The sequence below is a fragment of the Lygodium microphyllum genome, chromosome 5 (genome assembly GCF_053477565.2).
Source record: "Lygodium microphyllum isolate KBCC chromosome 5, Lygodium_microphyllum_v1.1.10, whole genome shotgun sequence".
Taxonomy (NCBI): domain Eukaryota; kingdom Viridiplantae; phylum Streptophyta; class Polypodiopsida; order Schizaeales; family Lygodiaceae; genus Lygodium; species Lygodium microphyllum.
In genome coordinates, this window is record NC_141139.1 from 106,856,378 (window position 1) to 106,883,497 (window position 27,120).

The 27,120-nt window shown below is 40.4% G+C and overlaps 1 protein-coding gene and 1 pseudogene across 3 annotated transcripts in view; one reads left to right on the top strand and one right to left on the bottom strand.

The window, feature by feature from the left end:
* The window catches only part of FIO1 (methyltransferase), a 37,808-nt gene extending 15,301 nt beyond the window's left edge, over nt 1-22,507 (top strand). Inside the window, exons 3-9 of one of the 3 annotated variants that reach the window (XR_015690922.1) lie at nt 19,065-19,632; nt 19,708-19,912; nt 20,661-20,765; nt 20,874-20,957; nt 21,035-21,104; nt 21,299-21,594; nt 21,710-22,506. Coding sequence is in view for 2 of the 3 variants with exons in the window: in XM_087678282.1 (XP_087534408.1) it covers nt 19,065-19,632; nt 19,708-19,912; nt 20,661-20,765; nt 20,874-20,957; nt 21,035-21,104; nt 21,299-21,378 (1,112 nt within the window). In the remaining variant the exon portion in view is untranslated. Of the gene's footprint in view, nt 1-19,064; nt 19,633-19,707; nt 19,913-20,660; nt 20,766-20,873; nt 20,958-21,034; nt 21,105-21,298 lie in introns of all 3 variants that reach the window. The other 2 variants (XM_087678282.1, XM_087678283.1) reach the window with 2 other exon arrangements.
* On the bottom strand, nt 4,661-6,767 carry LOC148036257 (uncharacterized; annotated as a pseudogene).
* Nucleotides 22,508-27,120: the final 4,613 nt, after the last annotated feature.

Genomic DNA, 27,120 nt, shown 5'->3' on the forward strand with positions numbered 1-27,120 from the left:
CTTTAAAGAGGGTTGGCGTGCAGTTTTTGGGTTGAAAGGGGGCTCATTTGTGAAAGAAGAGGGATAGCTGCAGATGGAGAGCTCTTGAGAGCTTGCCTACCTTGTCCATGATGCACAGAGGCTTGAGCTTGCTCCCTACTTTCTCTCTTTCTCTCCATGATAGTTATGGATATGCCTCAGTTGAGGGCTTTTATACTGATTCATGTACAGTTGTGTGGGAATATGCTGTTTTTGCATGAGGCAAGAGCCTCCTTTCTCGAGGAACAGGAGCAATTGTTTGCTGTTCCCAAGCAGGAATAGGTGAGGGTGGTAATCTCACCAAGCAGGTGTCTGAAACAGCACTAAATCAGTACAGATTTTGGACTGTTCAGACGTTATTTCAGAGCCCAATTGATGTCAGAATCAAGGGGCACTTGGCACACATGATGCAGATCAGTACAGGGAACAATATGAGCTGAAAATAGGCTTCAGAACAGGTCTGAACCAGTAATTACAGTGGGCTGAACAGTACAGGGAACAGTATGAGTTGAAAACAGGTTTCAGGAGAGGTCTGAACCAGTAATTACAGCAGGCTGAAATGGTCAATTCTGCACTCCAGCCAGAAGTTTCAGTTTTGGGGCAGAGTTTCCCCTCTTAGTTAACTTGATTTGGGTTAGTAATTGTACTGTTTTTGTTGCCAAATTTCACCCAGAATAGGTGAAAGACAGCCCATTGTACTTTCTCTCTTTAAAAATAAAGAAATACCGCAAGGGGCGCCTGACTTAGGGGCCAACAGGGTGTCTGTGTGGCAACAGGAACATTCTAGCTTCCTGTTTTTCTTTTTGATTCTGTGTCTTTAGGTTCAGGTAAAGTGGGCGACTGTGAATTGGGTGAAAGCATTTATATATTTTGGTTGTACACTACTACTCTTCCCAGTGAACAGGCCGGTTATAGGATCCTCTGCCTGGATCCTGCCCATCTGCTGGTACCTGGCTGCACTGCCTGGCCTGGCTACTTGGCCTGCCTTGACCGTTGAAGAGGTGACTGCTAACAACTGTAAGGAAATGCTAGGGCAAACAGAGAGACATGGAGTGTATGGCATATGATGAACACAATCTGATGAATTCCTAATGAAGAGGAGGATGCATAGAAACAAGGGACCTCGAGCTTCCGTCTCTGGAGGAATGGGAAATAGGTGAGCTGAGGGTTTGCGAGGGTCATTGAGAACAGCTCCAAGAGTATGTTGTACCTGAGATGGATCCTGAATGCTGCAACAGCAGTCAACCAAGAGCTGAAAATGTGGCAAACTTGAGAGAGCAGCAAACAGCAGCCAACTGATTTTGGCTGCTGTTTGCAATAGGTTTCTGATAGCAGCGATTTTCCATAGGGAGACAATAGGGAAATGATGACAAAGATTAGGTGATGATGATAGTAGTTCCACTAGGAGACAATAGGGAAATTATGGTGAAGATCAAGCTGATGGTCATTGAGCAGGGGCAGCAGCTGTCGAAAGTGGGTGCAACGACGGAAGCAAATAGAAAAGAAAAGAACATTGCAAAGGGAGAACTCAAGGATATGCTTGGGAAATGGAATCCATGTATTAAACATGAGACACTTGCATACAACAATGAGTCATTGGCTGTGTGGGCACTGGCACCAGCTTCCTCTCTCCAATAGAATTTGCACTGGAAGTCTACAAGTGAATGATGATTGAGGAGGGAGCTCCCAAATAAATAGGCATATAATAATGCCCCAAATGCATCAGGTTGGCTAGCATGATAATGGCCTAAAAATGCGGTCAACCAACAAAGAAATGCCAAAAACCATAAAAATGAGCACTAAAAAGATGCCTAACATTACTTTTGTGCTTGCCTAGCCCACAAACACACATGCATAGACTCACTCATGAGTTGACTAATTTGCTAACACCCTCTCTCAAATCATGGGTGATTTGATACAATGATAATGACTCATCATAGTCCATATAACAAGGACCATTAGAATAGGACCATGGAAACCCAAGTAGTGGGCGATCAATCCATCACCAAGGTGCCTTGGAGAGAACCTAATATTAATATCAATCGTACCAATTTTTGAAAATAGAGAAGAATTTGTTAGCCCGCCTATTTTAGGGTTTGTTAGACTGTCATCTCTTGGTTGTGAGCTCCAATTAGAGTTTGACGGAGACATTTGAGCTTTGATGGTTTGTGTATATTTCTCAGTTTGTGCACACCTTAGTGTGTGTTTCTTGTGTTTGCCAGTCAGATATTAGTTAGTGTTGCCTTGCCAGTGGTCTCCCTTGCTTCAGGATGCTATGATTTCGCCTAGACAGCCACGACAACATTTTTTGCTTTGTTTATGGCCGTCGATTGCTTTTATTGCAGGTTGGACAGCCTTTGAGGCCATGTGGACAGTAATAAGCCTGATTTGGGGCTTTTCGGCTATTTATAGTTTGTTAGATTTATTTATCATCGTGTGTGAACACACATTATTGTGTAAAAGTGTGTTTTTAGGTGTGAAGACCTTTTACACCACTTAGCATTAAATAAGGGTCAAAAGGTTAGCTACATAGCTTAGCCTATATATTTGGGCTCTATCACTTATACTTTCAACACACCATATATCTCATCTATCATTATCAATCTATCTTTTAGTTTGTGTGTACTTGCAAGAGCGCTCTCTCTCTCTCTCTCTCTCACACACACACACACACACACACACACACACACACACACACTCCATGGAGTTCCATCCACCATAGCTTGCTAGTCACGCATGCGAGCTCCATACCCAACAATGGTATTTAGAGCAGAAAGGTACCTATGGTCACTCTCTCCATTGCTTGTGTTGCTATTGCCTCTACCAACCTGTCTATGCAGCAGAGCTAAGAAGGAGAAAGGAGGCAATACTGCCCCAGCCAAAACGTTAGTCTGTAACCGATTAGATCTATTCTCGATACCCCTAGTCGACACCCTTCTTTTATCCGTTTGCTCCAAATTTGGTGATAGTGTGCTCCAACTGCACCGACCTTCCAAATCTGGCGACAGTGTGTTCCAATTGCATTGACCTGGTCTTCAATTGCAGCCTACCATGCGTCAAATTTAATGTGTCGCTTGATGCGTTGACTTGCCGTGATGCGTTGCTGAGCTGGAAACATTAGTCGCTTGTGCCATGTCAATATGCTATACACCATACTGCTCGTTGACCGGTGGACTTGACCTGACATGGTACTTGACACCCGTTGCGGCCACGTCTCCAATCTGTTGCTTTGACTCATTACATCAGAGTATTCGATATCTACAAATCCAGAGATAAGGTTTTTTAAAACCCTCATGAATAAAAATTAAGACCTTTATTAGGGATTGTTCACATGCAAATTGGGATATTTGAGTTTCTATTGAAATTTCATAAAATTTCATGAACAAAAATTTGGGCCTTTTCAATTTGAGCTTGAATTCTCAAAATTTCTTCTCCAAACATTGGGATTTTTCACATTGGCACCTATCTACATCAAATTGGGGGCTTTGATGACATGTTGAAGACCTCTTAAGCGCTCGTGCCTTCAACATTGGGCAAAAAATGACCTGCCAAGCATTCAATGTTGGTTATGCCATTGCAAGCGATTGATATTGATTGCGATATTCTGAAGATCAACATCGAGAGGAGATTTTTGTCTTGATAAAAATATAAAAAATATAAAAAAGATTAAATATTGAAAAACATAAAAATTCAAAAAAATATAAAAATGTAGTTGGAATTAGATACTGGCACATGCTTATGCATATGCTAAGACCTTTCTATCACTTATTAAATAATTGTGTGGGGTTCTCTACTTGAATTTTAACCCAAAATAACTTGTATTTCTTTGGATTTTCTTTCCTTCTAATTCACAAAGGAGTTATGTTTCAGGGGGGATTCTAACCACTTTGTGCATGACCTTTGAGTTGATCTCAAAAGTTATACCCATGTAATTGGCCTTTGGTCACGTGTCCAATGCCACAGTGGCTTTTGATAAGCCTCTAAGCCATGCAAACACACCTCTGAACCATATCTTACATCGGGTCCCTGAGCTTGTCAGTAGACCATGTCATGATCTATCTCATGTTGTATCTCCCTTACATATGTATCTCCTTTTCTAGAATCATTGTACGGGACTAGACACTACCTCTTCGAGGTAAGACCTTCCCTTTTTCCTTTTTCGTATGTTTCATGTCATGAGTTCATTCACCCATGACTCCACAGGTTAGCAAACTTTCTCTTTATCATCCAAAGATGATTCTTTCTCCTCCTTAAGGATAGGGGTAGCTCTTGGAACCATAGTAGCAATGGAACGGGAATGGGAATGCGGGGTCCTAAGGGAACAAGAATGAAGCCCCAAGGGAAACGACTTGTCCTATATACATGATTTATATATTTTAAACTATTCATTTATATATTTCATAAAAGCTCTTTGAAAAACACATGCACAATTTGCAAAACATGATAGTCTTTTTCATAGATGAAAGAATGGTTACATTGATGAAAGGATGGTTACATTGAAATGGCACTTAACTTATAAGATCCAAAATAGATGATAATCTAGGATTATACTCATAAAAGAGTCAAGAAGCATCAAGTAACAAGTATAGTTGACAAAATATGGCAAATTGGAATTTGAAAGTCTCTCAAAGTAACCATTGGATCATACATGGCTGCCACTAGCAACAAGACTATCCAAAAGACTATTATCCACATTGTCTAAGAAAGCCATATCATCATCAAAATCAGCATTTGCCAAAGCATCTTGATTATAGGCCATATGTGTAGGCATAGGTGTCTCCCCATCCTCATCATCAGAGGACTCTTCTTCATCAAGAGCTATAAACTTTTTTGCCTTGAGGGAAGCCACATCTACAAGCAAGCGCAAGTTTGCACTGAGAAATATCAAGTCATTCACTTGTTTTGTCCCAAACCTATTTCACTTTTTAGATGCAACATGCCCAAATACACTCCATAGTTTCTCAATGGGAGAGGAGCTTGCATCTTGAGACAAAATTCACACTGCCAATGTTTGAAGCTCAGGTGTACGTGCGCCATAATCTTCCCACCACAAGGCAGCCCCAATCTTAAACCGATCTATTTGTGCATTAGCTGATCCAAACCTTCCTAACTTGTTTCTATAAAAACCAAGCTGATCTTTCACCAATCTTCTCTTAGTATCAATGGGAAGCAACCTAGAAAGCACTATGTCCCAACCATGCATTACCTCTTCATCCTTCTCTTGACCACACCCTTGGAACTCTGGATCTAATACATATGCTGCTGCATGCATAGGTGAGTGATAAGCATTCCATCTTGCCTCACATAAATCTCGGACTTCTTGATACTTTGCATCATCCAAACCAAGCTATCCTAGCTTCTCAATCATGTGATCTGCCCCCTCATAGACCTTTCCAATGCATGGCTCTCATCCATTTGCAATTCGCATCAAGCACATGATTGGCTTCATAACAATATTGATGCTTTTCAATTCATTCCAAAATACATGATCTTGTATGATGTTCTCCACTGCTATACCAGCCCTTGATCTAGAAGTAGCCCATCCCATCCACTCATTACTTATCACCAATTGCATTAGGGGTAAGCTTACCTTCTCAAGTCTCTTTGTCATAAGAAAGTTATAGCCAAAGCGCGTCTCAGAGTACTTTAAGAGATCTTTTTTAGGTGATCTCGTGCGGAACTCACTAAGAATGAACTGATGGCTTTGGATGAAACTGATTATATCCTTGCCCTTTTGGATGAAGGGATCAATCCATGACAAGCTACCAATGTCTTTCAACAAATTGCTCAAACAATGAGCAAAGCATGGGCTGAATGTGATGTGCAGATATCTCTCCTCAAGTCTCATACTTGCTGCCCTATTTGTTGCCTCACCATCAGCAATAAACTGGATTACATTTTCAGCCCCAACTTTTTCAACACCTTCAGTCCCATTCCTGCACAACCTGATCTGCACTTTTTCTTGTACTTGAGGCATCAATGTGAGGAAATGAATTACATCTTTCCTTGGGAATAAGCAACCATCCCATGGATGGACCGTTTTCGAGTATCACTCCATCCAGCTACTATCAAAGAGACACCATTCTTTACCCAACTTTCTTGCACAGTTGCCAAAGCACATTCAATTGCATCCTTTTCCTTTTGCAACAAAGCGGTACGCAATGTCTCATATGATGGAGGCTTATAGGTTGGACTATACTTTGCAATCTCTTGAACTATCTCAAGGAAGTAGGGAGATCTTATAATATTGAATGCAACATGATCATGGTAGAAAAACCTTGCCATAGCTGCATCCACCCTGTTCTTTTTATGAGGATCCCAAGCTGTTCCCAAGGTTTGTTGCTTGCTGCATTTTACATGATGGGATTGTGAGAATGCAAAAGTTCCAAGTCCCCCATGCATGGCTCCATCACCCATGACTATATCATCAGCTTGTCCACTAAAAAAAGATGCATCAATTGCTTGCTTTTTCCTTGCACATGTGTCTTCTTCACTTGGGTACTTTGCCAAGTGTTGCCTTTGCATTTCGGGTGTGGTATTTGGCCAGAAATTTATTTGGGTTCCGATGTCAACATGACATAAGTGTTGCTTCACACGATTGGATCCTCTTGTTTTCAATTGCTCACACCTTTTGCATTTCCATTTCTTTGCACCTCCCTTGGATGCATAATGGTTCACTTTCTAACCTCGTCCCAGCAACTAGGCTGAGATCGGTTATTTCCCGAACGCTTTGATCTCGAGGAAGCCATGACTTCTACAAATTCAGGAATCAAAAGCATTAGTCCACCCTCCATGAGACTCGACCTGTTTTCTGAGAGAGAAAGAGACTACTGTGAAAATAGAGCTATTTGTGTGTGTAAGAGAGAGAGAGAGAGAGAGAGAGAGAGAGAGAGAGAGAGAGAGAGAGAGAGAGAGCTGTAATTAGTAAAAGAAAAGGTTGATAGATGTAAACAATAAAATCTGAGGCTCTAAGCTTGTTTTGAGAGAGAGAGAGAGAGAGAGAGGGAGAGAGGGAGAGGGGAGGAGACAGCAGTCCAAAGTGGATAGTTTTCTCTTACCTAGAGGTTGAAACGAATGCGTGCGAGTCACAGCATACAGTGCCCTGTCCGCGACAGTCTGACAGTTTGCACGCCAATTGCCATAATCCAAACACCTTGTGGGTCACTTTTGGTAGTCCCAACAGCACCCGTTACTTTTTCAATGTTCCCCTTGGGGGAACGACAGTATCCACGTTCCCCTTCGGGGAACGGCAAAATCCACGTTTCCCCAGGCGTTCCCTCTTCACAGGTGTTCCCCATAGTGTTTCCCCACGTTCCCCCACGTTTCCCCTTCCGTTCCCCCTTCATAAGTGTTTCCCCGTTTCTTTGGCATTTTTTTGGTGTGGAACGCGTTTCCATGTTCCCAAGGGGGTGGAACGACATTTCCTTGTTACTATGCTTGGGACAGGTTCATAGTGGACTACTTCTTCATTTCATGATAAAGTGAAAGAACTTGCCTTCTCCTCCTCCACTGTATACGGCTGCTTCTTGAATACCACATCACGGCTCGCTATGATCTTCTTTGCCTCTTGGTCATACAATTTGTGAGCCTTTTGCTCATCACTATAACCCAAGAGGATACATTTTCTGCTTTTTGGTTTTAACTTGTTTCTTTTCTCATTAGAGACATGTGCATAGCATTCACATCCAAAAGTTAGAAATGTGAGATAGATGGTTTCTTACTAGTGTAAACCTCATGAGGTGTTTTTTCCTTGAGAGCTTTGTGTAGCTCTGATTGAGAATGTAGACTGCAGTATTTATAGCTTCTGTCCAAAAATGATTTGGTAATCCCTTGCCTTTTAGCATGCACCTTGCCATCTCCACAATGGTGCGATTTTTGCGTTTCACAATACCGTTCTGTTGAGGTGTATGAGGCGTCGTCAATTGACGCTTGATCCCTTTGCTCTTGCAAAAGTCTTCAAACTCCTTTGAGTTGAACTCACCACCACTATCTGTTCTAAATTTCTTCACACTTTTCCCTATTTCATTCTTAACAAGTTTTAGCCATTTTTTAAACTTACCCATATCTTCCTACTGTAGTCGTTGACGATCAACATGAATAAGAAGATCCTCCCAAGGCTTGTGTAGACATCTTACCGCACAAGTCAATATGTATCAACTCTAGAGGAGCATTTTGCTCTATTCTTGCTTTCTTGTGGAAATGTCTTTCTTTGTTGTTTGCCTATTATACAAGCCTCACATGGTTCCTTCAATTCAGTAATTGCAGGTAGGTGAGTAACCATACCTTGCTTATGCATCTCCTTCAAAACTGCAAATCCAATGTGTCTAAACTTTTCATGCCAAAGTCTACTTGTGCCCACTCCAGCGGTGGCTGTAAAAGCACTTAGTTCATATAAGTTGTTCATTCTTTCTCCTTTGCCAACAACTTTGTCAATATTGTCAAGAATTTTTGCACCTGTCTTGTTAAATCTCACTTCATTACCAAGATCAATTATGGCAGCAACTGATAACATATTTCTCCTAATTTCTAGAACATACAACACATTTGAAAGCTTTTTGACTTCACCATTTGCAGCAACAAAGGAAATAATACCTTAGGGCATTTTGCATCGTTTCCAACCGTCACAGTGATGGAGTTGCAGAGATAGGGTACCAACAATTTGCAAAACAAGATTAAGGTTGAGTGGCGGGTAGCTTGTCTATTTATAGATGGATGGGTGCTCCCAAATTAGGTTTTGCCTTATGGGACATAAACATTCTTTAGGATCGTATTTGCTTTTAATAAAAGTTTGGTAATTTCCATTTTTGGGGTTGTAATTAAGAGCTAATTAAGTAGTAATGCATTTTTTTAGCTCAACATCTCCTCTTAGGCCCAAAATTGGAGCCATATAGAGATTGTCAAGATAGTTTAAGTCCAATTTTTTCTTTTACCCCAAGATATCCCACCCCAAAGTAGCTAGGGAATAGGGCAAGGGGTGCTCATTAGTTGTCTATTAACCTACTAAGGCTATAGAGGCGATGGTTATCTCACAAAAGGAGCCCAAGTGATCACCCTAGAGAGGCTAAGGCATTGGACAAAGGGTGCTCATCGGTTACCCAATGTGGCCTACTAGGACTTGCAAAGATGGATGAGACACCTTTTTTTTGGTGAGTATTTTGAATGATAGTTTTCGACCTATTGAGTAATTTATGCATTTACGGGGAGAATAGAAAAGATAGTTAGACCCAACAGAGTACAAAACAAACAAGCTATCCCAACCACCCTTGCATTTCGATGAAGAAGGAAGCTACGTGGAATATATAGTATGGAGGGAAAGCAAGGAGATTGCCCTACGAGACTACTATGGGAGCTGTTAAGAATATGGTGGATCTAGAGCCAACTACTATTTGAAGGGATAAATGCACATAGATGCATGATTACAAGAACTAAATGCTTGTGCATGGGGTAATGCAAAGGGCAATTCAAAACATCATGCTCATGCAAAATGCTACGTAGCTAGATGATGAGAATGCACATGTAGCAAGGTCCGACTTGAAAAGTGTCCCTCGTGGGGAAATTGCTCACTTGTCCAAGCACCCTTTTACAAAGATAATGATGATTATGCGATGCAAAGGGTTGATACAACAAGGAATGGAGGCCGATGTCGAAGACAAACACTTGAAACTTGTAGATATGAAGTGAAGGATAGAAACCCCCTCTCACCATGGATATTGATATTGAAGATGGAGGAGATTGTGTGTGGTGATGAGAACCAAAATGATGGAGTTGGACGATGAGGGTAGACTTGACATTCTTTAGCAAGAAGAGCCAAATGAGAATCAACCATTTGGGATATGTGGAACATACTCGTGCTCCCTCTTGAGAGAGGGCTCTTGTGCTTATCAAGTGTCGGCAAGCTTAGATCTCAACCTTGGAGATGGCTTCTTGCTAGTTGAGAAGTGCTAGGATAGCAGTCCACTATGCAAATGAATGAAGAAGGAAGATTTGACGCTGACCAATCGGAAGAGCAAGGGAAGAGTCAGACTCTAAGGAAGTTGGGATGTGAGATGGCTCCAATGTTGACCAAGTATTGGAGGCACAACCACCAAAGTAGCAGTCTGCCTAACATGAAAAAGAAATAAACTAGTGGAGACTTAAATGATGTTAAATTATAAAAATATACCTTGGTTGAAATGAAAGAAAAATGAATGGCAAGATAAGGAAAAAGAATGCTCAATCTTGAGAGAAGATACTATCTCTGTCTCCATGTTGATGGAGGCAATACTTGTTGGGATAAAGGCTCGGTTTAACCTCTGTGTATAGTACACACACATTATTTAGCTGTACATGTGAATGCACCCTTACTTGCCCTAACTATAAATACATTTTATTCTTTGTGTATCAACACATGGTTGGTACACTCATATCGCATCGTACTTTCACTCTGCTCTAACTCTCTCTAGCTGTCACACTCTCACGCTCACTCTTCTCGAACTTTTGTCACTCTCAGCTAAGCTCCACAACAACTGGTATCAGAGCCAAGGTTTTGCACGTTTCCCAAGACCAATGCGTAGCTGACTGACAACTAATAGAAGACACGCAGCTTACACTCACAGGCGAACAGCCTAGGTGACAAACAGGCAGCCTGCGGGGCAGGTTCAGTGGGGACCATCGACAGGCCACAGGCAGACTGGCTGATGATCAGCAGGACAGACGGACTGCTCGCGATCAGGACCAGTCATTTGGGGTCCATGGGTCCAGTGGGGCACTGACGCAGTGCACAGCTGACAGGTGGTGCGTGACGAGGCAGCAGGCGCACAGGGGGGGGGGGCAGGCAGCAGTTGCACGCGTCAAGGAGCAGTGACGGCCGGGTCGCCAGCAGACAGGCCACGTGACCCACCTGACGGGTCAACGGACCCCCCACGTCAGGTTTTTTCTTAAAATCAAAATTTTTCTTTAAATCTTTTCATTTACCACTTACGCTTGGTAGGAGTTCATGCACCGAAGGCACATGTCACAGATCTGTGCAAATCTGGCCTGAAAATTTGGGGCTTCTCCCAGATTTGACATTGTTTATGCTTGTTAGTGATTTTCGGGTCAGAGATTGTAGACATTGCGTGTGGTGACCTCAATTAATTTGGGAATTTTGCCAAGTTAGTCAGAATTTTACTCTTTTGAGTCAAATTTCTTGACATTGGATTCCAAAAATTTTGGGGCTTTTCATGTATTGGCAAAATTTTGCTCAGCTAGGTTAGATTGGCTGACATTTATGCAATTTTGGACTTGAAATTTTGGGGATTTGCGCAGAATTTGGTAAATTTCTGCATTTCTGCCCGTGTGGTGGCTGATTCATGTACAAATAATAGAGATTTATTCCTGGTTGAGAAAGAACAGCAGTGTATTTTGTTGGTTCAGCTTGTGCTTCTGCAGTTTAGTGCATTTACTCTTGTGTTCGTAATAAAATGGCTATAACTTCTTCCAGTTTAGATATCAAGAGTTTGATGGAAATCAAACGGTTTGATGGTCATGGCTTTGACCTTTGGAAAGATTGTATACAGGGCATTTTGTTTCTAAAGGATTGTGAGGATGCTTTGCAGGAAGATAAACCCACACTAATGTCTGATGGAGATTGGGCCAGAGTAAACAAAAAGGCTGTGGCTTATATTAAGATGGGTGTCACTGATGACATCTTGACTAACATTAAGGGTTTAGATATAGGTTATGCAATATGGGAGAAGCTGAAAACTACCTATGAGATGACCACACCTAAATCAGAAGGTGCATTTAATGCGCAAGTTGGTGAATATGCGATTGGATGAATCAAAGCCTGCAGTTGAGCACTTGAGTGCATTACAGGGATTCTAAATCAGCTCAAAGATGCAAATTTGGACTTTGATGATAAGTTGAGGGCGATCTTTTTGATCATGACACTGCCTGACTCTTGGGAGACCTTCGTGGTTTCACTCAACAATAACCCCAATCTCTCATATGATGGGGTGAGGGGTTCTATCTTGAATGAATAAATTAGACGTATGTCTAGTGGGGAAGGCAGCAACTCAGCTTATAATGTAAGAGGCAGGGTTGAAAAGAAAAATGCAAGTGCAGGACAGATAAATAGGAGCAAGAGCAGGAAAAGAAAAGAGTGACATTAATTGCTATCATCGTGGTTGGAAGGGCCACAAGAAAGTTGATTGCAGGTATTACAAGAAGGAACAAGAGAGAAAGAAGAATGCAGGAGATAAAAAGAAGTAGAAAGATAAGACAGATGCATCAGAGGCAACCAAATGCAAAGAAAAGGCAAATGTGGCCTCTAGTGTGGTCATAGAGGATCTTTCAGATATAGAGGCTGATGTATTATGTGCAGTTGATTATGATGCCCTTGTATGCCACATGCAAGATATGCAGATTACCAAGGTTGATGTGATTGATGCACTTTTGTCAGTTGATGATGATGTCACTCAGACTTGGATTGTAGACTCTGGTGCCTCTTTCCATGTAACTTCTTGCTTGGAGTGTTTTGCTATGTTCAATGTAGGCAGCTATGGAAAGGTGTATCTTGGAAATCACCATACTTGTAGCATTGATGGGATTGACATTGTACACTTGTCTTTAGACAATGGTCAAGAGCTTGTGTTGAAAGATGCCAGATATGTGCCTGGCATTAAAAAGAGTTTACTATCTGTTGGTCAACATGACTAGCATGGCTACACCACATTGTTTGGTGGTGGTTTGTGGAAAATGAAAAAGGGTTCCATGCTGATTGCAAAAGGAACCAAGAAGGGCACCTTGTATTGTTTGCACTGTAAAGCCTTGAATGGCAAGTTTCTTGCAGTTATTGAAATTTGCAGCCACTTGGAGTTATGGCATAAGAGATTAGGTCATATGAGCCAAAAAGGACTTGATGCTCTTACCTCTCTGAAGAGGGTTGATGGAAAAGGCTCTAAACTTGACTTTTATAATGAGTGTCAGTTTGGAAAGCAAATAAGAAATTCCTTTTTACTCTGGTGTCTCTCTTAATTTCAATGTCTTGGACTTAGTGTATTCTGATGTATGTAGTATGCCCATGAAATTGTTGGGTGGTGATGCATATTTTGTCTCCTTTATTGATGACTGTTCCAAGAAGATTTGGGTATACCTGTTGAAAAAGAAAATTGAAGTGTTTGTTGTTTTTTAAACTTTTTATGCATTTGTGACCACTTAGACAGGTAGAAAGCTGAAATGCTTGAGAATTGATAATGGGGGTGAGTTCACATTAACTGAATTTAAGTCCTTTTGTGACTTGCATGGTATTAAGAGGGAGCTTACATCCCCTTACAATCCTTTTTCAAATGGGGTGGCTGAAAGATATAATAGGACTTTATGTGGAAGAGTGCGATGCATGCTGTCCACTGCTAATCTCCCTCATGAATTTTGGGGAGAGGCACTCAAAAGCGCGGTTCACATTTGGAACCGCTCTCCAAACAGGTCCTTAAATAATGTCATCCGTGAGGAGGTTTGGTTTGGCAAATCGGCCTCATATAACCATTTACGCATATTTGGCTGTGATGCTTTTGTGCATGTTAGGGATGAGCTGAGGAACAAACTTGACCCAAAATCCACCAAAGGCATCTTCATGGGCTATGGTGATGAGGGTGAATTCGGCTACAGAGTGTGGTTACCTCAGTCTAAGAAAATTATTCGCAGCCATAATGTTGTGTTTAATGAGGCAAAATTGCTGAAAGGTACTTTAGCCTCTAATGAAGATATGAAAAAGGTCAAATTTCAGAGTTGCAGCCACCTATTACTTCAGAAAATGAGCCTGATGGTGTTGTACCACAGGCTGAAACTGATGATCAGGCGGTTGTTTTTGAGCCAGATGATGATGGACAGCAAATAGGAGCACAAGGAGGTCATGGACAACAAGATAGGCTTGCTGATTACAAAAATGCAGGTGTTGGTAATGAAAATGAAGGTGCTGTATAGCATGAACAACATGTTGAAAATGGCTTGGAAAAGAGCAAATGGTGTGTAAACTAAAACGCAGCTTGTATGGGCTGAAGCAAGCACCACGGTAGTGGTACAAAAAGTATGACACCTTTATGCTATCTCATGAGTTTACACGCAGCCATGCAGATCATTGCTTGTACATGAAAAAAGATACGGATGGCACCCCCATCGTACTTGTTTTGTATGTGGATGTGGATGATATGTTGCTAGCTGGGAAAAAAAGAGTAGCTTGGATGCTCTAAAAAATCAGCTGAAATCAACCTTCTCCATGCAAGATTTGGGGAATGTAGAGCATATTTTGGGCATGAGGATTCGTAGAGATAGAATATAGAAATTACTTTTTTTATCTCAAGAAAAGTACATTGAAAAGATATTGGATAGATATAATATGGCTGAAGCTAAGCCTTTTGGGGGTACCCTTACCTCCTTATCTTAAGCTTAGCAAAGCCAACGGCCCAAAAGATGATGTGGAAGCAAATGCTATGAAGGGAGTCCCTTATGCATTAGCTTGTGGCTCTCTTATGTATGCTATGGTCGCTACTCGTCTAGACATTGCTCATACAGTGGGAGTTGTTAGCAGGTTTATGTCAAATCCTAGCAAAACACATTGGGAGGCTGTTAGGTGTATTTTTCGATACCTCAAGGGTACACAAATAAAGTGTATTTGCTATGGGCTTAGTTTGCAGGGTTATTGTGATGCAGACATGGCAGGTGACTTGGAGACTCGTAGGTCCATCAGCGGGTATGTCTTTACAGTTGTTGGTGGGGTTGTTTCTTGGTATTCCAGGTTGCAGAACATTGTTGCACTGAGTATCACTGAAGCTGAATACATATAAGCTATTGAAGCTTCTAATGAAGCTATATGGTTGAGCAGACTTGTAGAGGATCTTGGCATGTCTATGGGTACTGCAATTTTGGGATGTGATAGCCAGAGTGTTGTGTATCTGGCTAAGAATGCCATGTATCACTCATGCACAAAGCATATAGATGTGCGATATCACTTCATCAGACAGATTTTGGAAGATGGCCAAATCACATTGACCAAGATCAAAACATAAGACAACCGTGTAGATGATGGTCAAATCACATTGACCAAGATCAAAACATAAGACAACCCTGCAGATGTTCTCACTAAAAGTCTAAGCAAAGCTCAGCATGAGCATTGCATCTGACGAGTGGGAGTTGGTTAGAGGTTCACTTCGAACCTTTAAGTGGGAGGTTGTTGGGATAAAGGCCCGGTTTAATCTCCATGTATAATACATGCATATTATTTAGCTGTACATGTGAATGCATCCTTACGTGCCCTAACTATAAATACATTTTATTCTTTGTGTACCAACACATGGTTGGTACACTCATATCGCATTGTACTTTCACTCTGCTCTCACTCTCTCTAGCCATCACACTCTCACACACTTCTCGAACTTCTGTCACTCTCAGCTGAGCTCCACAACAATACTTACCAAGGCAAGAAAAGAAAAATCAAACTTTCACCTCAGTTAGGACGTGTAAATACTTGCAATGTTAGTCTTGAAATAAAATACAAAGCCTAGCATGAAAGGATAAAAAACGAAACCTGCATACTAGATATTTCATATTGAGATGCTTTGGATACTGTGCTAACTAAAAAAGAAAGTTGAGTGAGTGTTAGATGCAACAAAAGTGAATGAAAGATAGGTGTTTAGGTGTGCAATAGAAGACTTGAAAAGTAAAAGTATGACTAAGCTAAGCTTAAAGGAAAGGGAGTCTAATTAGCCGAAGGTTTGTAAGGGTGACCTAGGACTTCTAAGAGACTAGCCTAATTGGAGGTAATGATTGAACTAGTCAAAGATGCCATAAGGCACTAGTTGAGGGGCAGATCCAAGATTCACTGGACCAATGGCTAGCCACTAATGAACACGGTCCACGGATACCAGGAGGTAAAGAAACTGGGCCATCTCCTTGGGGAAAGACCCCCTCACAATCTCCTTGGGGTGGCACTACCATTGTCAGAAGGGGTTGATGTTGGCTTGGAAATAGGAATTGGATTCAACTTTGGTGTGGATAAAATATCCTTAGATGTGGAGGGTGTGATTTTTGGTGTAGATCTAATACCCTTGGTCTTCGAGCAACCATTGTCATCAACATGGCCAGGTTTTTGGTAAATTGTACAAAATCTATTCTTTATAGGCAAGTGATGCCAAAAGGGTCTTTTTGATGATTGGACTTTACCACTCCTTTTTTCCTTCAAAGGAGATTGAGCATTAGTATTGGAATGTGGTCTGTGTTTAGGATCAATCAGGGAGGGTGGGATAGGGTCTACATGTGCATGTGATTTCTTTCCACTCCTTGAGTCCCTTAATGAAAGAGATGGCTCATGAACACCGAAAGAGAGTTTGAGCAATTGGGGAGGGTGGTATATCGTGCAAGAGGGGGATCCTCCACACAATTGTATTGGAGGACAGAGGGTGATGCACTTGCGTATATTGAGGAGGTGCATAGTGTGTAGGTAGCATTCTCGGCAACAAAGCACCTGGCTACAAAGTGGTATATCCTTGAGTGTCTAATGATGGTCTACAACCTAAATGTGCATCAAAGACAATGTGAACTAAGATAGCATAACCTATGGTAGGTTTAAAATAGGATTTTAGATTGAAAGTGGAGGAATCTAAATGTGAAGTGAAAGTGGGAGGAGAGGGTGGGTAATGTGAAGGTAAATGGGAAGCACCAAACTCAAAATCAAATGAAACAGAAGATAAAGGATTACCTTATGGAACATGTCTAATTGTAGAGTTTTCTTCTAATCCATACTAGTACAAAACTAGGTCTCCTAGGTGACTTACAATTGGTCCTTGTATAACTAAAGGAGAAACATAGACATAGTTAGACTCACACAAAAATGGATTGTATGAACTTGCTACTGGGATTGTTTGTGAAGAACTTGAACTTTCGATTGTGTCCCAAGTGGAAAGTCATTTCTCAACTAAGAGGTGATCAATCTCATCAGCAAGTATTCCAATTGAGATGCATATTGTGAAGGATTATGAGACGAGGAAGAGTTGGTGGGCCTAAGTGAATGATTCCTAAAAGAAAGGTTAGTAGATTGAGTTTTATTCTTCAAATCAAGACCATAATGCCTCAATAGAGTCGCCATTGTTTTAGTTATTTGAGAAAACATTAGAGGATCCGAAGATGGAGTGGTTTGAGTCATTGTGAATCAGCTTGTGTCGTATAGTCTAATCAAGAACAAACCAAGTAATCCATGATGGCCTCAAATAACTCTTTAGAAGAGCACTTTCTTTAATATCACGTGGAGATATGCTAGGGTTTGCAAGAGAAAACATTGAGTGTATGACCGTAACTAAACCACAAAGAACTCTAAACACAAACGCAAAAATGCAAAACGCAAAACACAAAAACACAAATAGAGAAGAAAGAGGACTTTGATGCGAATAAATGAATGCTATACATGATGGAAAGAGTGTACAAGATGCTCAAAGGCAGAGTTGTTCAACAGCCAATGACACTTGTGGAAGTGGGCCGAGGGAATAGTCAGAGAGCGATGTCCACCGGAGACGGATTGTGAGTGCTGTTAACCACTTGTCGGAGCTGAGATGATACTGAAAATGGACGGGAAGTATGCTAGAAACCAAAACACAACAATCTCTAGGGTTGGTATGCTGAAAAAAGGAAGTTTACTAGGCCTAAGATAAACCAATGGAAATGCTTTCCAACAAAGAAGGCACATTAATGATTAACTTTCAAAAATAATGCTAAAATGACTAACTTTCAAAAAAGAAAAAAAAACCAATTAACAAGGCACCAGCCAAAAAAGTTCCAGAGATTCTATGAAGGTTAAATAAGATCAAAGTAAGCTATATGCAGCAGTGTAACCGTTGGAAGATGATGGCATCTGATCACCAGAAACTATAGGGTGTTGAGTGACGATAGAAGGCGTGTTTGATGTTGAATGGGCTTGCACTGCACAAAATGCAAGCTGCAAGCTGCATTGGAAGTGGTTGGACAGCAGGGTGGCCTGCTCAAACTGTAAGGGCAGCTGTCAAGGGGATCAGGAACTGGTCACCAGCAGCTGGAGGCAGTAGGTGGCAGTAGTGGATGGAGTGTGCCAAGCAGCCTCCTATTTATAGATGTGGATCCTCCCAAAGTTTGGGTGTTTGTTTAAGGGATGTAGAAACTTGGGTAATCTTCGAGTGTTGGGCTGGTTATCTAAACTGCTATCATAAACCAATACCCAATCCCCATCTTGGTCTCAGTCTATGTCTTTTGTCAAACCGTTTCTTATTTTGTATCCTTGCTGCCCTTAACTTTGTAGTTGCTGTCTCTATGTCTTCTGACTTTCTTTCCAACTGTCTAATGCGTAAGGCCAACAACTCCTCTCGATTCAACTCCTCCTCCCAAGGTAACACACTCCATGTGACAGTCATCTCTTCTATCGGCATGATAGGTTTTTGACTATACATCAATTCTGTAGGCATATATCCTGTAACAGCACTATGAGTTGTTCTTTCAGCCCACAAAGCATAAGGGAGCAATCGTGGCCACTCTTTTATCTTCTCTCCACATGCTTTTGCCAATGCCTTTACAATAGGTGGATGACCTCTTTCACTTTTGCCATTTCCTTCAGGGTTATAGGCTGAAGTTAAAGCAAGATAATGCATATTTTTTAGCTTAACATTTTCCTAGAGGTCTATATATACTCCACTCCTCCCATCATTGTATCATCGGATCACATCCACTTAGAGCGGGAGACTGGAGACATTGCTGGTTATTACACATGCTGATACTTGTGTGATATTGTACTATACATCTCATGCTTCTGTTTATGGATTCCATGCCTGTTCTTCATTCATTCTTTGAGTTCTTGTGTTCTTTGTCATTGTTCATTGTGTGTGTTCATGCTTTGTGCTTTCTTGCTTCTTTCCATCTGCACATTTTCACAAGAGAGACCAAACAGTTGTAGCTCAGTTGGTAGGTTTAATTCGTGTTGAATTGTAGTTCTTGAGTTCAATTCCTACACTGCATGATGAGAGAGAGAGAGAGAGAGAGAGCGAGAGAGAGCCTTTATGCCATTTAATTTGCAGATATAACTGAAACTGCTATCCAATGGGCTGAAAGGAATCTCAAACAAAATCCACATCTGACTCATCTTATATTAGTAAGGAGTATCAAAGATTCTACTCATCAAGATAACCAAACATGCGAGAAATGTACAGGAGCTGATGCACATGTTCATGCATCCAGTAATATGCCTCCAGATAAAGGTGAAACAGCAAATGAAGCTACAACAGAAGGCATAGACAATCAGGCACAAGATTATACATCTATTTCACATATTAATAGCAGTTGTGAAGGCATGGGCATCTATCACGAATCTTCAAAAAGTGGGAGGAACTTCCCAAAGGAGAGCTTGGCAGCAGAGCACTCTTGCAAATATGAGGGTCCCCCTGTTCTTTTGGGAGTTGTAAATAGTACAGAAAAGTTTGATTTTTGCATGTGCAATCCTCCATTTTTTGAGAGTATTGAACAAGCAGGCGCTAATCCTCATACAGCTTGTGGAGGAACAGTTGAGGAAATGGTTTGTCCTGGAGGAGAAGAGGGATTTATTTCTAGAATCATAGAGGATAGTACACAGCTGAAAGAACAAATCCAGTAATGTTGCTCACCTGTTTTGCCTTTGCTGCTTGTTGATTACTTGAATGCAGTCTAACAAAGCCCATTTTGCAGTTGGTTTACAACCATGGTAGGGAGAAAAGTAAGTTTAAAAGGGTTGATTCCAAAACTTCGAAAGCATGGAGTAAAAGTCCTACGCACCACAGAGTTTGTTCAAGGTCGGACTTCTCGCTGGGGTCTTGCTTGGTCATTCAGGCAGCCTCATGAAAAACCCTATACTGGACTTTTCACATCCAACAAAAGACAATTTTTGCTGGAAGTAATGTCCAAACTTTGCTTTCTTTCATACTTTGTAATGGTGGATAGGTAGCTTGTTTGATATATTATTGTTAGTGCAGACACAGAGCAAGGAAAGGGGGTACTTGGAAGCGATATTTGTGCTTTTAGAGGGTTGCACAATGTTGGAATGTTTTGCAACAATTATTGCTGTGGTGAATTGATTATTAAAATTGTAGCAAACATTTGAGTGCAATGTTATATGCTGCAGGAGTGATTTGGAAGGTGGTTCTTTGAGCATAGCAACAACATGATTTCAACAAGCATCTAGAATTGCTATCTTCCTGTATGAACTTGATGGCCAATGTGTAGAGCTTAGACTAGAGCAGCACACAGGCCTTCCTTTCAGAGCTAATACTAGACTGGTAGTTTGAAGCCACAGGGCTGTAGCAATGGTGCATACTCGAGGAGCACAAAAACATCCATTTTGACCAAACTCAAGTTACCGTGCTATATCATGCTGTGCCTGGGGAACCTAGAGTTGGTAAACTGACCAAAATTATGCTATGACCTTGTCTGAGATTTATGAGATTGCTGATTGTACAATGGTTGACTTCTTATCCTACTTCATTGTCTTAGCTTCCTGGACCTGCGAGTGCAGACCAGCTGTAATTTAATGGTCTTGGAAAGCCTTTCATTTTGTAGTGTAGGTTTCAATGTGCAATTCATGTAGTACCTTACAGTTGCAGCAAATAAATTGATCTAATTCTGTCTGTGATGTGACAAAGCAGGGACTTGTAAACTGCAAAGCCTATGATATTCTACAGGCAATGGCACATCATATACAAGAATTGGGTATAGCTTGTGAAGTTGACACATCAAATTTTTCAATTAAGGTGAGGCATTTGCATTCATAGATTCAAAGGTATTTTGCCTAGTCACGCCTAACCTGTATCCAGAACTTTGGGGATTTCTAAGTCCTCTCTTCATATGATTTTTCGCAGGGTTTTTTCTCTTCTGAGATGCAACAAAAAGGCTTTACTGAAGAGAATAGCCTAAGTTCAAATAATTCAGGCTTCTCAATATCAGTATGGAAAAAGACAGTATCCTTCTAATAGTCATCTTCATATTATGTGCCCACTCTAAATATGCTCATTGCTTGTAGGTCTTTGAGCAAGCACCTGGAGCATTACTAATCAAAGGAATTCTGTTGGATAATAAAAGTGGTGATGCAGGTCTGCTTAAAACAAGAGTTGATGATAAATTTGCTTGGCCTAAATTAATCTCGTTGATGATGAAATTTTCTTGGCCTAAAATGATTGCATCGCATGGAGACATCTTGCTGCCACGATCTTAAGCCTAAATTAATCTCATTGATGATAAATTTGCTCAGCCTAGAATGACATTGCATGGCAACATCTTGCTGCAGGTATCTTTTCCACTCTGGTGAACTCTACTGAGCAGCATCTGAAGCAGCATTTTGGTAACAAGTTGCAAGTTAAAGGCTGATATATCAGTATTTCCACACAAGCAAAATTATCAGAATGTGGAAAGCTGAGGATAGTCTGAGATTAAGGATTGCTTCAGATGAGGTGGATGTATGAGGGTGAATGAGCAGTGGACAATACTGCACATATCAAGCATTGAGGATCTAGGATTTGGCTTCTGCCAAATGGTGTCCATTCGTGATATTTCACACAGACAGCCAACTAACCAAACATCTGGGTAATGTGTGCTCTAATTGCTTCATTTGTTCACGCAAGTTTGTGAGGAGGGATGATTATAAGGCCAGATATGAGCTATGTGGTGGACACCTAAATGTGCCCGTGTAACAAAATAGGTTTCTGATGGCTGTCTGGATCCGAAAGGCTACATTGCTCAAACGTAGGGGACACATTCAATCTCAATCCTCATTAAAACAAACAGCACCTGGGTGCATCAAGAGAGGCGGCCATGCTCAAGTTATGCCTGGCATTTGGAGGATGGGGCCAGCATATGCTATCTTCAAATGCCTTCATCTACAAACTGCTCACGTTGAACATACTCATAATCATACTCTTGCATTAGAGCTGATCATTTGTGTGCCTGAATCCATGTGGCTTGTTTAGCCTTATTTAATATCAAATAGCCAACTTAGGTGATCGCTTGTGCTTACATCCAGATGGCTTATGTGGTATTTGGGTATGTATTGTAGCATCAAGAAAACAGATATCCATTAAATGTGCTTAGGCATTTATGTATGTGTTGTACCTTATTTATCGTTAATTTTTATGTGCAGTATCCACTAGACATGCTTGTGTTATAGCCAACTTAGGTGGTGTTCTTGTTTGCTATCTCCACAAAATATTGTGTTGAGTCTTTGTATGTGCAGGGGTTAAAGAGCACTGGTCCTTGATATTTCTTTGTCGAGTTTTGCCAAGATTGGTAACTCTTCAAATAGACAAAATATATCCATGCTTGGATATACTTATGAAACATTATTTCATTATAGGTTTGGATAAAGTACCAAATAATCCCTCATTCATATGCAATTTTTTTTTTCTACAATTAGCCAAATCAAGGATTAATGGGCCACATTTTGCCTATTTTACATCTATCCAAAAGACTTCATAGACTTGTACTACTTCAATGACCAATTCGTAATGATACAAGGCAGTCATTGCATCTCATTATATACATCTTTTCTCAACCTGGAAATTATGGTCTCCAATGACCAACATTTACTAAAAAGATTTATCAAAATAAACCTTCTCCTTTCGAACCAATAAGGTTAATTTATAGAGGCATCAATGGACCTTCTAAATGCGCACACAAAGTCATTCTATCTCAAATTTACTTCTCTATACGACTAACTTAGTGTGGGAGGCTTAATCGTGTATTAATACTACAATGAAACATTTATCTAATGACGACGTTGAAAAAGTAATGACGTAGATTGGCTATGTCCATTCCTAGGGCCTAAGTTTGACATCTATTATCTTTGAGCTCTTTAATTGTGTACATAGGAGGGATCTAGCCACTAGCTAGGTTTCTCTATGTGACACCTATCCATTCCTTAAGGTCCCTTGCTATGTGGATCAAGGTGGGTATCTTATGCGCCCCCCCCCCCCCCCCCTCTCTCTCTCTCTCTCTCTCTCTCTCTCTCTCTCTCTCTCTCTCTCTCTGTGTGGCTAACATAGTCTCTCATTTATATCTTTTACAAATTTTATGGGTAGGGTTGAAGCATTGTCTCATACGACTACAAGGAGTTGCCAACTCAATATTCCTTAACAAAGATGATGGCAATTATTTAAAAAAGATTTCAAAGAGGTCTCCTTTAGTCCTACACATATGAGGTTACACCATGAATATCAAAGTTAGCTAGGGATAAACATTGTAATTTGTATGTTTAAAACCTTCAAGCATTTCATTCGCATGAGGCCTTTATATAGCCCCAACGTAGATTGAGAAGTCGGAGACTTCATTAATGTGACACCCATATATAGGCCTAAAGTATATAAAAGGTTAAAATCTTGACCCTTCCATAAGTTTGTTGAATATGAAAATCTTGATACTTAAATACTATTCTTCATTCAAGAACATTTACAAGTATGCTATCTAAGCACAACTATTCTCTAACAGTGATGGTATATCAAGGTAGGTGTGGTTGGGCAAGGGGCCATTGATTGGGTGTGGGTGAGTGGTGCCCTATCTCCAATGAAACCTACCTAGATTTATGATACCTCCCTTGCAAAACTTCTATGGGGAAAAACAAGGGAAAAGAGCTATTTTTTTCATTTATCCCACATGGGAAACTATCAAAAACGACTTTTGATAATGGACTAAATTGTGATATATGACGTGGAAAAATGTAAAATGCTACTTGTGATAGTGGGCTAAACCTCTCTCTCTCTCTCTCTCTCTCTCTCTCTCTCTCTCTCTCTCTCTCTCTCTCTCTCTCTCTCTCTCTCTCTCTCTCTCTCTCCGCCCCCCCCCTAAAGACTTCCATATGCAAATCTTTAGCAAAATCATATTGAGTGCATTTTAGACTTAGCTTGCTTGAGACCAACTTCATACTAATATAAAGTAAGGTTTTTGATTTGGTATAGTTATGTTGCATGCAAGTAATGATAGTTGGTGATGGTAAAGGAATCTTCAAAATTCCCTCATTGGTGATAACAAATAAGCCCTAAACATTGCCTTTGATGATGGTGGGTGAAGCTTCACACATTCACAAATAGATGGGAAGCCAATATGCTATTGAGCCTACATGGAATTTTTAAACTCTATGCAAATTTTTATGTTCTTTGTAATAAATCCTCACCCTAACAAGTGATGTGGATGCAAGTTTTGAAGACACTAAAATAATGCATGATACCACCCTTAGGGTTTCTAATGGTTCAAATATGGCTTCCATTTTAACTAGTTTTGGGAATAGAGGAAACATATGAATATATAAAATGTGATATTTTAACAATCTTCATGAAATATGAAAAATGTATTTGATATAAGAAAATGTTATTTTGAGGGCGTTTTGCATGTGTGTTGGTATGAGATACAAGGGTTTTGTATGCTAAAAAAAGACATAAGTTCAACTATCTTTGTTGCCTTTGTTGGCCATTTCATAGTGGTGTCTAGCTTCCATTCAAAGAAGAAGATATGGTTCAAGAAATTACTATATATGGGTCTTTAGAGAGCCAAAAGTTGCGTTGGTTTTCTCTAGTAGAACGGTGGGAGTGAAGTTTCCAAGTCTTAGGGAGTCTTTGAGCCTTCATGATGGTTCTCTTATTAAATCCAATCAACTTATGTTATGAGGATGTGAAATTGGAACCCTTGTTGGTGAACATGGTTATCTTCTTAGTAATGATTTGCACTAGTTCTACAAGGTGTTTATCAATTCTAGTAGTTAACGTGAGAAAGTGGACATTGACACTTGTTTTGGTCACGGTTATACTAGTGCCTTTGATTGCATCAAATCCTTGCCTTTTCACAATAGCTGCATGCTACATTCCAAAGCATCAAGTTCTTTAAGTAGGTTATTGAACTATGAAACTATGTTGAATTTGAGCTATGATTTTATATTGCTAAATGATGGATGTATGTAATAGAGCAAACCACTCACAACCATGGATAAAGTATGTGACTTTTGAGTATGCATTCTTTCTCGATGTGGCTTTCTTTGATAGAGGCTATGGGTATTTGAGATGTATTAGTGTGGATTGCTCTTTTTGTGCAAGAATGCACCATTGAAAATGAGACATAGTGGAAGGGAAGGTCGAAACACTCATGTCTTGTAGGCTTGATTTGTTGTCATTATGGTTCACTAGCATGTTGGTATTTTGAGCAAGAAGGCCCACAATGTTCAAGTTAATCAAGGTTGACTCTTTCTATGTGCACGTAATATAAAATTAGCTTATGTAGAGGGAAGGTTTGATATCATTGTTAGAGTACTCGTTAGAGGTTTGATTTTGGGTAATTATAGATATATTAGAACAATATCAATAGTATGTGTCGCCTATAGGAATGAAATAGAAGATCTATGTCAAAACAATAGAGTGATCAATCATAAATAATTTGCCCACCTGTTGAAATTATAGAAAGGAGTCACAACAGTGCATGGCTGTAATTTTAAATGAAGCAACAATTGTAATAGTAGCAAAGTTTATTGCATGCTTTCTAGATCTAATTGCAAATAGTGCATAGATCTATCATAGTAGATGTGAGTTGATTTAGACTAAAGTAGGTCTAGGAAGGTTTATCATAGCATATCTAAGTTGATGTAAAGTAAAGTGGGACGCAGAGGATCTAAGTTGATCTATCATAGCAAATCTGAGTTGATGTAAACTAAACTAGGTCTAGGAGGATCTAAGTTGATGTATTGTAGAATGATACAATAGTTTATAGCATCAAGAATTTTTTATTCAAGAAGAGTCTAATCAGTATTGTTCAATGCTACAAAATAAGCTTGAGTGTTTCTAGCTTCTTTACTTGGTGAAGGAGCTACATGTATTGTTTTTTGACATTTAGATTCATCTCCCCATCTGTTTGGTGGAGATAGAGCACGTAGAGTTTGTAAGCCCTAGATGGTTGTTTTGGGTCAAGAGATTTATCGGAATGTTCAAGGGATTAGTGTGTTAGAGATAAAGGCCCAAGAGTTTCACGAAGAAGGGATGACTACTTGAAGAGTATATATACTACCACTTAGAGTAGCTTGAGCACATGGATGAGGAAGCTCCTTACAGATTGGGATTTGCATAGTCCTCTAAGATACCAGATGTGCAAAAGGGACATTGCATTGCATCTTAAATAGGATTTGTGTGTTTTGTTGCTATGTATAATTGTATCTCAAACGATCATGAAAGAATAACTAGATGTGCTTTGCAACTTGGGAATTATTATCATCCTTATGAGGTAGATGATAGTGGATTGAATGTGGAGATACTTGAGGAGAAGGTGATATGTAAAGAAAAAATTACCCTACACTAGAGTGAAGCAATTGAAAATGAGTGTGACGAGTGAATGATTTTTGAGATGCTGGTAGTAGATATGTACAGTCCCCATTACTTAGTTTATTTTAGTAAACAATGTGCATATACATTCCAAAAATTGATAAATGTTGAAAACAAAATGGTGAAGATTACACATTTGAAGATAATTGATGATGTATTATATGCAGTTCATGAAAGGAAGGCTTGGGAAACCCTCCCAAGGCAAGCTTATTAAAACTATGTTTGTAGTATAGAACGGCAAAAGAACTAGCTTAGTGGATAGTCACTTCGCAGTTAAGTGCACTTGGGTGACGACACTACCGGGATGGGTGACCTCCTAGGAAGCTTTTCCTACATGCTAGTGGGAGCTTCTCGCACACAGCCAACAGCGCCAACAACGAAGACTTCATAGCCCGTTGCCAAGTATGCCAAGGCCAAGATGCCAAAAACAGAGCCCCCCTCTGACATAATTGATGATGTTATCGAAAATGCTAAAAGCAAGCGTTTTCTCCTTACCTCCCCCCCTGAGTACTATATAAACATGGATAAAGTGTCATGTCAGAAAAACAACCCTTGCAGAAGTCTCTTTGCTGTTGACATGACGAAGCTCAGCTGCAATTGACCGAGCCTCTCTCTCTCCTCACCTATGCGGAAGCAATGCTCAAATCCATCATGCTTCTTCCATGACTCCCAAGAGATGTCGAGATGTTGAGTGAGGTATGCCCTCGGAGAGCTTCCCAACGTGAGGAAGCGTAAGTGGGAGTTACCCTGAATCCATTCAACT